Source organism: Marmota monax, unplaced genomic scaffold, assembly GCF_021218885.2.
Source record: "Marmota monax isolate L192 unplaced genomic scaffold, Marmota_monax_Labrador192_F-V1.1 WCK01_AAM20220418_F8-fsc00096, whole genome shotgun sequence".
Taxonomy (NCBI): Eukaryota; Metazoa; Chordata; class Mammalia; order Rodentia; family Sciuridae; genus Marmota; species Marmota monax.
In genome coordinates this window covers 3,723,790-3,739,230 of record NW_026695236.1, presented here as the reverse complement: position 1 = coordinate 3,739,230, position 15,441 = coordinate 3,723,790, and the positions used below count along the sequence as shown (strand labels likewise).

General features: G+C 40.3%; 1 protein-coding gene across 3 annotated transcripts in view; it reads right to left on the bottom strand.

Moving 5' to 3' along the window:
- The window catches only part of Me3 (malic enzyme 3), a 198,556-nt gene that overhangs the window by 39,614 nt on the left and 143,501 nt on the right, over positions 1–15,441 (bottom strand). For all 3 annotated transcript variants that reach the window (XM_046439339.2, XM_046439340.2, XM_046439342.2), the window contains one exon: positions 9,773–9,876. In XM_046439339.2, the coding sequence (XP_046295295.1) occupies positions 9,773–9,876 (104 nt within the window). The remainder of the gene's footprint in view (positions 1–9,772; positions 9,877–15,441) is intronic.

Below are 15,441 nucleotides of genomic sequence, written 5' to 3'. Positions count from 1 at the left end.
GGAACATCCTGTAGCTTCATATTGTTCACTGTATCAGGTCCCACATAAGGGTATTATGTGGATCAGTAGGTTTCAAACATTTTCAGCAGAATCCTTTAATGAAAAAATGAGCAGAAACCTGATACAGAAAGAAATTAAAAACAAGGTAATATAGTGTTTCTTCAAGTTTAAATCTTTTATGATCGATGGAAAATATTTCATTTCTAGCATCCCTGATGCACACTTGTAGAGTCCTGGGCTCTAGGAAGCTTGTATTTTAAAACACTGAATTAGATGACTGAAGCCCCTTCCACTTTGGAAATGATAACCTTCTCTGTGGGTTTCAAGGCCTATTATAGTGCAATGATCAATTTAGGTATCAACCTACCTGGAATAAGAGTTACTCAGATAGTTGGTAAAGCATTATTTCTAGGTGTATCTGTGAGGGTGTTTCCAGAAGGACTGACATTTAAAACAGTGACCAAATAAGGGAGATCTACCCTTACTCAAAGTGGGAAGGCACCATCCAATTGGTTGAGGGTCAGGATAGAACAAAAAAGCAAAGGAAAGTTGAATTTGCTCTCTTCCGGATCTGGAACACCTATTTTCTCCTGACTTTGAACTTCAGAACTTTAGGTTATCTTAATTTCTGATTCCAGGACATGTACTAGTGTCACCTCTTCCCTTCCCCAGCCCCACACCAGGTTCTCAGGCTTTTGATTTGGACTGAACTAGGTCACCAACTCTCCTGATTCTCAAGTTGATCTATTGCCTATTATAAGACTTAGCCTCCATGGTTGAAGGAGACACTTATTTATCATTATCCATCTCTCATTGATTCTGTTTCTCTGGAGAAACCTGAATAATATGTGTAGTTTGTCTCACTTCTATTTAATCTTATTTTCAACCAGTAAGCATTTACCTCTAGTTGGTGAGTCTTGTAGCTCTTGTAGAGTCTTCTGTGTACACCTTGTTTTACTGTGTTTTTGCTTTTCTTATGATGTTTTGTCTACGTGAAACAGCATTCTTTTTCCTACTGTTTTATCAAGTTTGGCCTCAGATTTGGACAATGTCTATCCCTCCCCAGTTATCGCTGATTGTTTCTTTTCTAAATTTCCATTAACTGAAGATCAATACCAAACAGTTAAGTACTTAAATCTTCTCTAATTATTTTTATTAAAAATATTGTTTTCTCAGAAGGACTGCACAATTCTTTTTTTGGGGGGGGTTGGGCGGTACTGAGGATTGAACTCAGGGGCACCTGACCACCTCCCCAGCCCTATTTTGTATTTTATTTAGAGACAGAGCTTCACTGAGTTGCTTAGTGCCTCACTTTTGCAGAGGCTGGCTTTGAATTTTCGATCCTCCTGCTGCAGCCTCCTGAGCTGCTGGGATTACAGGCATGCACCACGGCACCTGGCCATGGACCGTACAATTCTTAAGGGCACAGCCCATGTCTTTTTAATTATTTTGAGTCTTGTTACAGTGCCTAAAAGAGTGGTAGGCATATTTTAATTATTCAAGAATTCTGGCAATGGATGATAAGATACATTATGAACGTTTGTTGCTTCTAGCATCTCAGAGTTTTCTCACCTCAGTGGTGAAAATAAAGTTCAGTTCTCAGAGTTCTGGCAGCAGTTTCTACTGTTCCTATCTCTTTGCCAGCAAAATACATCCATGATTTTATGGGGCACATCTACCCTTTCCAGTTTGAAAATTCCAAAAAATTGATAAATTTTAAGAGTGTGGTGTGATACTCTGTTTTTCCACAGGAAGCTTTTTAGAAGAAATTCCCTGAACAAGGCAATCACCATTGTTTTCATCTGATGCACATATTTGCCATTTCCTGTTTTCAAGCTTGTTAGCTGTCATGAAGTCAAGGTTGAGCCCAGGAAATCAGGCTCATGAGTCAGGCAGGCCTGACTCTAGCCCACGATATGTCTTCTGACCCGGGTGCCCAGATGCATGAGTGCTTTCTCTAAACATGAAAATGTAGTGCTGCCAGGTATGAAAGCAGCTCAGGGTCCTTGGGGCAAAGGGATGCCAGCAGAACCAGGGGCACAGCCCTGCTTGGAAGGACTCTAAAGTAGAAGGAAGGCATTAATGTGGCAGGTGCATTGTTAACACAGACCTGAACAAAGAATGAAATCTTTTACCTTCATTGCCATTTCTACCAATAACATCCCAGTTGAATCCTAAATTATGTTGAGCACTGGGACTTGCAGTTATCCACAGGGCACAGTTCAGGCCAGGAAAGTTCACCTTTTTTTTCCTAGGTGAATTCAATTTTTTCCTTGACTTTAAATAACATTTAACAGGATGGAAATTCCCAACTTTATATATTTCCGCCTCAAAACTCTTCTTGAGCTCCGATTTACATAGATATGCAGAGGCAAAGAAAGTTTAGAAATCAATTTATCTAAACTCTAGTAGACATAAGAAATATTTTTGGCTGCAAAAACTCTTTCAGAGCAGGGCTGGTCCCCCAACCCCCCAACCCTGTTGGATTTCTCATCATGCCTACTTTTGTATCTGGCATATAGCAGGTTCTAGGTTAAAATGTCCATCGATTTTACATAATACATTTCTCTCTGTGTGTAGTGTATATATATATATATATATATATATATATATATATATATATATATATATACATACACACACACACAGACACACATTAATATAAATCTACATATATGTATACATATAATATATTATTATTTTCTTTGCTCTTTTTTCATTTCCAGGGTGCATCTTCCTATAATGCTGGTGCTCCCATTTCTTGTCCCTCCCAGGCTGTTGTATTGGTGGCTTCCAGTGAACCAAGCCTCCTGATATTTATGTCCTTGTGTCCACCTTGCTTAGAGCCCAGGAAATCAGGATGTGATTTGCTTTATCCAGTGTAATGTGGTGGAAGTTATACTGTGCCTTCTTGAGAAGGCCTGGCAGTTTCTATGTTGTGTTCTTGGGATCCTTGGACTGCCATGTAAGAAGTTCAGCTATCTTGTTAAGAGAAGAGGCCATATGGAGAGGCCCTGAAGAGACAGAGAGACCTTGAGACTCTATACATATAGGGCAAAGCATAATTCCAGTGTCTCAGCTGAGCCTGCTTCCAGCAAATCTTCCAGCTGAAAGCAGCTATAAACATGATCACTGGCAAACCAGCAGATGAACCCACCAGTTGAGTCAGTTCAGTTTACAAGAATCAAGATCAAGTAACACATTAGACCACTAAGATTTGGGGTGGTTTGATACATAGAAATAGAAATGGAGGTGTGTGCCTTGATATCATAGACTAGGGGACAGTTAACAGTCTTTCAATCACACCTCCTTGTTTCTAGTTTTTACTTGAGTGCTCTGCTTTGTATGAAGACTGGACAAGCACTTGTTTCTTTGCTCCCTGTCAATCTGATCAGGGCATAGGATACATACTTAGTTGTATATTTAGTATCTCTGAATGGAAATCTTTGGAGCACTTACCACACATAAGGGTAGAAACAATGGAATGAGCTGCAGAAGGGAGATGGGATGAGGGAGTCCCATTGAAATTGAAGGGACATGAGGAATGCATGCTAGAGATCTTGGGGTTGGCTCAGGAAGGGCAGGGGCTCACATCAAATTCGAAAGGTAGCATTAAGGGGTGGGCCTATGTAGTAGCTAGCTCCAGAAACAGAGATCCAAGGCTGTCTAAATTTGTTTGAAAAGTTCTTCTACAAAGAAAACTAACAGTGAGCTAATGACTTCCACTACCGTGTGAATTTCATGTAATGTGTGTGTGTGTGAAAAAGAGAAAAGGGCCGGGGGAGCACGCTGTGGGGGAAACAGACAGAAAAATAGAAATGCTCAGAAAATAAACTTTCCTGGAGATAAAAAGGAAATGACATATTTTAAAAAGTTAAAAAAAATCCTTTTTCTTTTTTCTTTTTTGTTACTGGGGATTGAACTCAGAGGCACTCAACCACTGAGCCACATTTCTAGCCCTATTTTGTAATTTTCTTTTTTATTCAGAGACAAGTTCTCACTGAGTTGCTAAGTGCCTCACTAAGTTGCTGAAGGTGGCTTTGAACTCATGATCCTCCTGCCTCAGTCTCCCGAGTTGCTGGGAATACAGGCATGTGCCACTTAGTAGAGTTTCTTTAACTATGCCTTCTTATTGATCACTCTTATCTTCTCTGTTTAAGAATCCCTATATGTGGAGTTTGGGAAACTAGAGAAAAAGGAGGTGGTTTCCTTTCCTGGCCTGCCTAAAGGCTGAAGCTGCAGGTAACATCAAGCTTCTGTCCAACCCAGGCCAGTTACTAGACAGCTGGGGCTCTGGGGCCAGGCTTAAGATAGATGACCCCCACAATGCTGCTGTAAGTAACAGAAATGAAATTGGAAACTTATCATAGCAGGATATGGTGCTCAGGTGCAGTGTTCTGGTTCCCCTGCAAGGCAAAGTAAGCCCAGGAAGGATGGGATGACTAATCTCTGCCAGGGAACTTCCGTCTTGGTCTCAGCTTTGAGGAGGATGCTCCCAGCTTTCTGTAGTTGTGAATCACTGACTTAAATGGAGATTCCCTCTGTCCTCCTTAGTGGCCAAACCCAGGACAAGAACTGAGCCACAGTGAGTTTTTTTTTTTTTTAGGCCAAAAAACCCCTTAAGACATCTGCCAATGAGTGGGGAGGGGTAAGAAGATGAAGATTTTTATGAACAGGATGTTTGGAGATGTCGAAGGCAGGAGTCAACATTTCCCAAGTTTTTTTTTTTTTTCTTAAAATACATTGTGTAGGGCTTCAGGACTTTTGAGTCACCCTTAGGCCAGGCATTCCATCTTGGGGCTACTATATTTCCAAGAGTGCCTGGGGAGACTAGCTCATTCCCCACCTGCAGTATCCACAGGAACATCTGCTTTAGCTTATCAGAAAGTCAAAACACCCGCCCGTCAACCCTCATCTTAAAGGGTTAAAGATACATTCCTGATGGCTGATGCTCAGCCCTCCCCAGGAGTGCACCCCTGGGCTGCCCATGTGAGTGTGTAAAGCTGCGAACTGATTTTCACGATCCTTTGAAGAGTCTCTTACATCCTAGTTTGTTTAACCTTCTCACATGCATAGCAGGACTTCTCTTTGGGGAATCATGGAATGACTACTGACTCATTAGATAAGGCGGGAGTCCTGGAGACAGGAAACTAAAAACAGGCTGTGAAACCAATTTCATTCCCTTCTCTCAGGTAATTCAGAATGTGGAAAGCAGCCTGGACTCTGAGTCAGCACACCGGTATTCAGCTCACAGTCCCACTAGGTACTGGATGACATGGGACAGGCCCTGTGGCCTCTCAGAGTCTTAGTTTTCTCTTCTATAAAAACAGTAATAATAATACCCATGTTGCCAGCCACACAGATTCTTATGAGGTCAGAATAGAATAATGGGGTGGGAAGGCATGTTAAGAAGCATCTGATGCTTGAGTTCATTCTTATAGTATCATCACCAGTAAGTCATGAATCCTATCCTGGAATTTCTCTGTGATGGGGATCTCATTCTTACAGAGGGCAGTATATTGTGAGATGGCTCTGATTTATTTTTGTGCTTTAAACAGCCTCTATTGGCATCTTACCAGTTGGTTCTTCTTTGCTGGATACACAGAATTGAATGAAATACTATTCTGAAAGAATGTTTTTCAGATGTCTGGAGTTGGTACTGAACTCTGATACACATAGAGAACAATCATTGTTATGATTCTCCAAAGATGCTTTAGGTAATTTATGACCCTTGATGTACTTTGTCAGACTTAAATGTGGTATTCAGGATGATTTGAAAGGGGAAGAATGAATTGAGCATTCACCTCCCTTCTAGATACTCTGTCTGTATTAATGGCTTCTGAGTCTTGAGTTAACTTTGCTGATGACCACATCCCAATGCACTTCCTCCATAATATCAACTGAAATCACCAAACTTTCTGATCACTACCTCCTTTCTTTCCAGCTTATTCCACCTTGCATCGAGACCTCACCAGGACTTATGGTCCATCAGTCCTATCACCTTTTCTACCTTACTTCTCCTGCTGCACACATCCACATGTCCCATTTTACTCAGCCTAGACCTTCTGGCACATTGTTAGAATTATTCCTTTGAATATACTCTCAACTCCTGTCTCTTTCCCTTTCTATCTTGCATGGCAAAATCCCAACCCTGATGATCTCCTACTCTCTGTCTCTTCCTGCCACATACCCAGACAGTTGAACCTAGGTAGAGAAATACAGAAACAGTTTAACTGACTGTCTTAGTCTGTTTTGTGCTGCTGTAACAGAATACCATAGTCTGAGTAATTTACAAAGAAAAGAAACTGATTTCACACAGTATAGCTACAAAGTCCAAAATAAAGCTGCCAGCATCTGGTAAGGGCTTTCATACTGCATGGTCTCATGGCGGAAGGCAGAAGGGCAAGAGAGTAAGAAAGTAAGAGCTTGAAATCACAGCTGTGACCCCCACTGCTTTTTTTTTTTTTGGTACTGGGGATTGAACCCAGGGGCACTTAACTTCTGAGCTACATCTTCAGCCCATTTTATTTTTATTTTGAGACAGAGTCACACTGAATTACTGAGGCTATCATCAAACTTGCAATCCTCTTGCCTCAACCTCCCAAGTTGCTGGAATTACAGGAGCCCCACCATGTCCATCAACTCATCTGTGAGAGTGGAGCCTTCATGACCTAAATGCCTTCCATTAGGCTCCACATCCCAGGATTTGGTGCATAGGAGATTAAGGTTCCAGCACACACTTTTTTTTCAATTTAAAATAATGCTTTATTTCCAGTAAAATAAGCTGTAAAAATATATACAGTTTTTTAAAAAAAAATTACAGGTTATACAATATGTATTGTATGATCCCACTTTTAATAAAGAGTATGATAATTTAGTACATATTTGTGTGCAAAGGAAAGAGCTGGCAAGAATAATCATCAATCTGCCTTAAAGAGGGGAATATATGAAAATATAAAAAATGTTGTGACATTCTCAATTTATATAATTCTGACAAGTTAAAATTATTTTTTCAAAATGCATATGCTTCTGTTGTAAATCTTTAAAAAAACCTTAAAAATATAAGTTAAAAATTGTAACTTAATTAACAGAATGTCATTTTACTTACAATTCAGAAAAATGCCACAAGGGCAGGTGAAATGACTATGAATCCTTGAAAATGTAGTTTGAAAAGTGTTTCTCTATGTCAATTGGTAAGATGGGTGTTTGAAAGTACTTGTATTTCTGTTCTATTGAACAAATATCTAAGACCAAACAACAAACTTGGTCAAAAGTTCTATTAAAAGAAAATGCAAATATGTTATTGAGAAAAGAATCTTTGAGAAAGGAATTAAGCAGAAGAAATCACTTTAAAATGAAAACAAGATTGGTTATCACTTAGCACAGGCAGAATGACCCTCTCTTCATAGGTTCTACCATACTTTGGAAACATGAAACGTGCCCTTCACACACAAATCCTTAAGGCTGGAGACTGGAACCTGGGCCACTGAAGAAAGTTAGAGAAATATCACTGGGAGTACAAGGTCAGGCCCCTCACTTTCCTCCATAAAGACTACACTGAACTCACAAGAAATTTTTCAGTGTTCCTCCTCATCCTCCTCCTGTTTCTCCTCCTCCTTTTTTCTTTCTTTTTCTTTTTCTTTTTTTTTTTTTTTGCTTTTATAGGTTTTGTTTAGAACTGGGTGGGTCTACCTGAAAGCTATCATTAAAGATATAGGTTTTTCTTAAGAACCACCATTTGACCCAGTTATCCCACTCCTTGGTATATACCCAAAGGACTTAAAATCGGCATACTACAGTGATGCAGCCACATCCATGTTTATAGCAGCTCAACTCACAATAGCTAAACTGTGGAAACAACCTAGATGCCCTTCAATAGAAGAATGGATAAAGAAACTGTGGCATATATATACACAATGGAATATTACTCTGAATTAAAATACAATAAAATCATGGCATTTGCAGGTAAATGGATGGAGTTGGAGAATATCATGCTAAGTGAAGTAAGCCAATCCCCCAAAACCAAAGGCTGAATGTTCTCTCTGATATGTGGATGCTAACACATAATAAGGGGAGGGGTAGAAGGAAGAATAGAATTGGAAGGGGAATGAAGGGAAAGAAGGGAGAAGGAAATAGAATAGATAGTAGAATGAATCAGACATAACATTCCTATGTTCATTTATGAATACACCACCAGTAAAATTCCACATCATGTACAACCACAAGAATGGGATCCTAAGTTATACTCCGTGTATGTGTAATATGTCAAAATACACTGTTCTGTCATGTATATCTAAATAGAACAAATAAAAAGCAAAACAAAACGAACAAAAAGATCCAATAGGGCTTCCAGATCCCATATCTGTAGAAGATGTTTTTTTGTACTTTTAACTTTGATACTTGTTAAAATGGAATTCCAATACAAGCTTTTTTGGGGACAGATTCAAACCATACCACTGACCTAGGCTAAATTCATGACCATTAGCTTCAAGTGGGTCCATGGAGCTGCTCAGAATCACACCTCAGTCCCCAGGTCTGAATTCCCCCACTTTCCTAGATAACTAGCTCACACCTCCTCCATCCTTAAAGCTTTACCACTTCTTTCTCCAATCTCAAACTTACTGATGATCTTATCTACAACTAGACTGGACTCCCAAATGCTCCTTCCACCATGTCTACCCACCTTCCCCCTCTGTGCCCAATATTCTTCCTTCCCTCTTTCCCTGTGATTGGTTTCTGTGCTCTTCAGAATAAACTCTCCAGGTGTGCATTGGATCCTTGCGTTCTAGCCTACTCAAGAACTTTTTCCCCCATCCTACATTCCATCACTGACTTCTCTACAGGACCATTCCCTCCTATATGACCACAATATCATTATAATTTTTTTTTCAAGTGAGGGGACCTGCTTTATCTTAAGAGGCCCCATGGGCTGCAGACACCCTGACTTTCCCAGCTTGTGTTGGACTGTTACCAGGACTCCATCCCAGCAGCATGCCAGCCATGGCAGGGTGAGTGTGTGGCCAAGATGCCAGACAGATGGGGCAGGCAAGTTGGGTGGGGCTGCCAATATTGTGCACCCCAGTGAAGAGATGACACCTCATAAATCTAGCTGGCCCAGAGTCCATGTGGTCTGTTTATTAATACTGCCTTGTCTTCACATGGTGGTGGTGGAGTGATGATAAATGTGGCAAGCTGCCTTCCAAGGTCATTTTGTCATAAGAGGAGTGTCCTTTTTTCACCACCTGCAACATTCTTATTTATGCCAAGAGCTATGAACCTCAGACCAAGAGAGTTTTCTTCCTGGAAAAACATACTTTTCCTCCAGATTACAGACACATTGGCCATCATCCCTTCACTCCCCTCTCCACTGCCAAAGATTCTCCCAGAGAATGAGCCCGTTCAACCTCCAGTCTTCCCAATACGTGGGGTCCAGTTGGAATATTCAGACCACCCAGAAAAGTAAGTATCTTCTAACACTTGTTTGTGATTCTAACAAAACCAGGGTTGACATCAGTCATAGTAGCTCTTAAGAGTCCTCCTTCTGCAGGAAAGATGATGGAATGTGATGGACATTATTACCCTAGGTACATGTATGACTGCACATATGGTGCAACGCTACATCATGTACAACCAGAGAAATGAAAAGTTGTGCTGCAATTGGGTACAATGAATCAAAATGCATTCTGCCATCATATAAACCTAACTAAAATAAATAAATAATTTTTTTTTAAAAAAGAGCCCTCCTTCAAAAAAGACAGCTTGGCCCACTTACTTATCTGTCACAGCCTGCATGAACTCATCCAGCAAGTCATCGTACTCCTTCCCACGCACACGTTGGTGTTTCAGGCCGATGTAAAGAGGGTCTCTGAGCAGCTCCTGGAACAGACAGCACTCATTTACTTACTTGCTCCCACTGTTCCTGATTTACTATTATTATTATTATTATTATTGGTTCTTTTGGGGGGATGGTACTGGAGATTGAACTCAGGGGCAACAACTGAGCTCCATCCCCAGGACTTTTTTGTATTTTATTTAGAGACAGTGTCTCACTGAGTTATTATTGTTTTTAAAATAAGTGTTTAAGTTGAGTGGGAAGGAGCAAGTAGGTGGAAGGAGAAGAGAGAATCCTTCCACCCACACCAAGGGGTCAATTCTGGAAGGGCCTGCAGGCCAAGCCACTGACAGAAGGTGGACTCCCAAATGGTCCCCACTTTAGGAACAAATGATGTTTTGAACAAGGCAACCTCTCAGACACAGTCCTCTAACCCTGACTGTAGGCTCTGGGTTTATTTCAGGATTTCTCAACAGTACCACTATTGGCATCTTGGCTTGGATAATTCTTTTTTAAAAAAATATTTATTTTTTAGTTGTAGTTAGATACAATACCTTTATTTTATTTATTTATTTTTATGTGGCCTCACATGTGCAAAGCGAGTACTCTACCACCCCAGCCCCAGGCTTGGATAATTCTTTAGTACAAGGGCTGATTGACCAATATCTTTGGCTTCTAGCCAGTAGAAGCCAGCAGCATCCCCAGTCATGACAATGAAATATGTCTTCATAAATTGCCAAAGGTCTTCTTGGAGGTGAAACTGCTACTAGTTGAGAATCATTGTAGCTGACTTTAGGCAGCGACTTGTATTGAAGTTTTGGGCCTCATCCAAAGCTCCTGATTGGACTTAGAAAATCATTGATTTATTGATTCATTCATTTATTCATTCATTCCTTCAATGAAATCTTACCTACCACATGCCTCACACATGGAATACAAACATAGAATGATACAACCAGAAATGTCAACTCAAGAAAGATGCTCACCTTAAGCCCTAGCCTGTGACCACTCTGCCATTTGCAGTTCTTGCCGTCAAAGCAGTCACATGCTGTTGGGTCATTTGCTGTGTCTACACTGGTCTGAATGACCTCTCCCACTGGAGTTTTCACCTTTTCTATCCCCTACGAATTGGAAACTCATTCATGCATGGTATGTTTTATTTATTTATTTGGATTTTTATAGAAGTTTTATATGTCAGAGCCAAAAATCTGGAAAAAAAATCTTAAATGTCTTTTAAAGGTGAATGGTTAAACAAATTGGCACATACATTTTATAAAATATACTACTCATAAAATTATTGGAACAAACTACCGATACATAACAACACCTGCACTAATCTCAAGAGAATCATGTGTGTGAAAGAAAGCTAATTCCAAAAGGCTACATCCTACAAAACTCCATCTATAGAACATTCTTGAAATGACAAACTTATAGAGATGGAGAATAGGTCAGTAGTTTCAGAGGTTGGGGAGAGAAAGGAAGGAATGTGGGCTTGGTTATAGAAGGACAGCATGAAATATCCCTGCGAGGATCTGCTCTGTATATATACTGCTGTGATGGTGCAGGAATCTACACATGTCACAAAACTACATGGAACTAAACACACACACACACACACACACACACGAATGTAAAACTGGTGAGATCTGAATAAAGTCTATAGATTGTGTCAAGGTCAATTTCCTGGTGGTGATATTGTACAGAGCTATGTAAGTTGTTAACATTGGGAGAACTGTATAAAGGGTATACAGGATCTCTCTTATTCTTTTATTCACATGCTGAAACAGCATGTTAATCCACATTATTTCAAAATACAAAGTTCAAAACTAAACAAAGAACTTCATTAAAATGTTTGCAACTTCATATAATAAAGATGACACCCTTATTGATCTTCTACTACTGCTGATGAGGGGCCCCCAGAGGGGTTTGGAGGTGAGTGAGAAATGGTTGCTGCCTTCAGGGTGCTCAGTCTATTGCAGGTAAACTAACTCTACTGCAGGGTAGGGAGACAGTGTTTGGAACAAAGTGAGGCACATGGAAGCACAGAGGAGTGCGGTAATTTTCCTTGGCTGTTGGATGTGGGGTTGTGTTACAGAGAAAATTGTCAGGCCCTGAAAGACTGGCAGGTTTCAGCAGGTGGGCTGGGCCCTCTAGGCAGAGATGTTGGCACAAAGAAAGGTTGGGGGCTGGAGCATAAGAATAAAGAAAGTACCTGGTGTGTTTGGGGAATGTGAAGTAATTCCATGAATTACGGTCTTCTGAAATTACCTATTTTTGTATTTGGATCACCAAAAATAAGAGTCCAGGACAGGAGGACAGGAGTTGTTTTATCTTCCTCTCCATCTGAGCAGCTACTGCAGGATGCAAAGATAAGGATGACACCTTACTACCCTCAAGGGGCTTAGTGTAGAATCTCATCTTACCATCCACAAGCTGTGTGACTTTGGGCAAAGCATGTGACCTCTTTGAGCCTCCTTCTCATCTGCCAAGTGGGGATGAAATACTAGCTGCAGAGGATGGTTGTGATGATTGAGTGAAATAACACCAAAGAGCTTTGTGAATTATAACACATACTATGAAATAATGGCAGCAGTTGCAGCTTTCATAGTGCTTCCTATGTACCATGTTCTGTCTAGAGCAATTAGCAGCCTAAAGTCATGGCAGCCATTGGAAAAGTGAAGCTCACAGGTGAATCTGCTGAAGGGAGGGTATTTGGTATCAACCTTAAGCTGCTCAATGACTGGTCACTGTGCAGGGCTGGGATGGGCCATTCCTGCCCACCTGAGATTCCCCTGAGGCAGTCTTTGCTTGGGGACTTTCCATTGGCCAGACTTCCTCTCCCTGGGCCGCACTACAGTCAGAACTGTTCTTACTCAATTCTAGATCCTTCCTTCTCTCCTTTCATAGGAGTCTGACCTGTTTAGTAGTCTGAAGATCCTGCCCATCTCCTATGACTTTGGAAGCCCTCCCACTTTACTTTTGTTTTCTCTAGGAATTTCTTACAAAGGATCTGAGAGACAGGTCTCATTACTTTCTTTCATGTTACAAATGCAGCAGCAAGATACAGAGTGGTTAAGCAACTTGCCCTAAACCTTGAACTAGTAAGGGCAAGAGTCAAGATTCAAACCCTGAGTCCACAGTCTCAACATGCAGCCATGCTGCTTTGGTGGCTTTTTAGTACATCCACAAAGATTGACTTACAAGTTTTTAAACCCACTGCTCTCCTTCTGTCCTGTTTTGATGTCTTTGGAGGAGGTGGTGGGGAAAGGTGCAGGGACAGAAAATAACAGGAAATATTTGCCTTTACAATCCTTCATCCCCAGTTCTGGGTCCATATAATCTGTGGGTTTAGCACTTTGTTAGGGAATCACAGGTCTGCATTTAGAAAGTAGATCCTCATCTCCTTCTCTCATTCTCTTTGTTCTCTGGATTGATCCTTGAAACTGTTAGGGCTCTTTCTTGTTAGGTGTGTGTGTGTGTGTGTGTGTGTGTAGTGGGGAACAAATAAAAGGTTGAAGGTGGGACATATTTGGTGCTCACCCTCCACATGCCTCTTTCAAAGCAACCATCTAAAGGACTCTTAGTAAACACCTAGTGAGGAGGAATGATAAAGTAAATGATGGTGTAACAACTCCATGGACAGCTGGGCAGTCATTAAAATGGGTTTTTAGACTTTGCAGCCCCCCGGACAAATGTGGATGAGACTATTTAAAGGGAAAAAGCACAATACAAGACTGCCCAAATCATACAGGTATCATGATTACAACTATCTAAAAACACATCCACACAGGCACATGTAGAACCTAGAAAGACAAACACAGAAATCATTGAAAATAGTGCAACGCCTGGTATTTGCAGAAAATATTCATGTTTTGAGTTCATGTAAAGATTAGAAGGATTCATGGTAAGTTATAACTTGTAATATTTCCAAGTCACAGATTTGAATCATGATGCCGTAGGGAGCATAAAATGAATTTCTCAGTGCCAAATATGCAGTTTTTGGGGTGAGTCAAATTCTCCAGGGGCATGAAAGAATTTTTTGATTTTTCAAAGGTTTCTCATTATATCTCAGTGAAGATCAAAGCTCAACCATGAGCCAGGCACTATGAAGCCTGTAATCCCAGTGACTTGGGAGGCTGAGGCAGGAGGATCTCAAGTTCAAAGCCAGCCTCAGCAACTTAGTGAGACCCTGTCTCAAAATAAAAAATATAAAAAGGTTAGGGATATAGGTCAATGGTTAAGTGCCTCTGGGTTCAATCCCTGGTACCAAAAAGAAAAAAAAAGTCAACCACAATGAGATACTATTGAGATATGAGTGGCTCTAAAAAGGTTTTCTAAAAGTCTTTATATTTATTTTTGTAATAAAATGTTCTCTGCCTCAAATACTTCAAAACTGACCTCCAAAATGGAAACAATTTCATTATTGAGATGACACTAATATTATAAGTATGCATCTATATTTATGTATACATATATATACTAATATATATGTACATATATATTATATATATTTTGAAGTATATATACATATATGTATATATTAATATATATTATGTATACTAGATAACACCAATATTATATACTAGATGACATATATGTATATATATATATATATATTAGTATATAGAAATATATATGTTTGTGTAGAGCTTTCAAGTAACTTACTTATTTGAACCTTCTAACCTTCTAATAGTCTGACCTATTCTTATCTCTGTTTCACACACAAGGAACTTGGAGTTCAAGGGTTAAAATAAACTGCCCAATTCACAGAGCCAGAAGGTGGCTAAGCTGACTGGAAGCCTTACTCTAAAGGGGTCTCATGGCAGTGCCTGCTCCTCCCCATCACTTGATGTTATGGGGATCATGGAACTAGGCAGCAGCTCCTTGCCCATTGTCGGGTTTTCTTGAAGAGCTCAGTAGTGGCTGGAAAGGTCCAGGGGTGCAGGTTTTCACATCCTATAGACCAGGATGGGGATCAGAGAAAGCTGGGATAGAACCAAGGGAAAATCCACATCCTCACTGCCAAGTTGCTGATGTCCTCCAGCAGGAGGTGAGCATGGCTTTTCCAAACAGCAGTGAGTGGAGCTCCCTGATGACTTGGCATTTTCCCTGTTCTCACCAACTGATTTGGACACAAGAATGATTGTAGCAGTGAGGTGTAGGAGTATTTACTAGCTTGGATCCATCTTTGCAGTCCTCCCCTCCCCTGACCTCCTCATGTAAGCATTTGGAAGAGAAGTTTTGAGCATGCATTATTGCCAAGTAAAATACAGGATACCCAGGTAAATTTGAATTTCACAGGGCAATAATTGAAATTTTTTTTTTAGTTTATGTCTCAAGTATTGCATGGAACATATGTATGCTAAAATTATTATTGTTTATCTGAAATTTTAGTGTAACTGATGTCCTGTATTTTTTATTTGTTAAATTTGATTAACCCTACCAATAGAGGGTGAAGGAATCTTAGTTAGGAGACTAGCTAGCAGAGAAAAGGTGCTGTTGGTCCTGGTGGTTTTTATCTCAGGGTACTCCTTCTGGGTAACTCAGTATGGGGTGAAGGTATTTGGGTTTTGGATTGGATAGACTTGAGTTTCAATTCATGCTCTTTC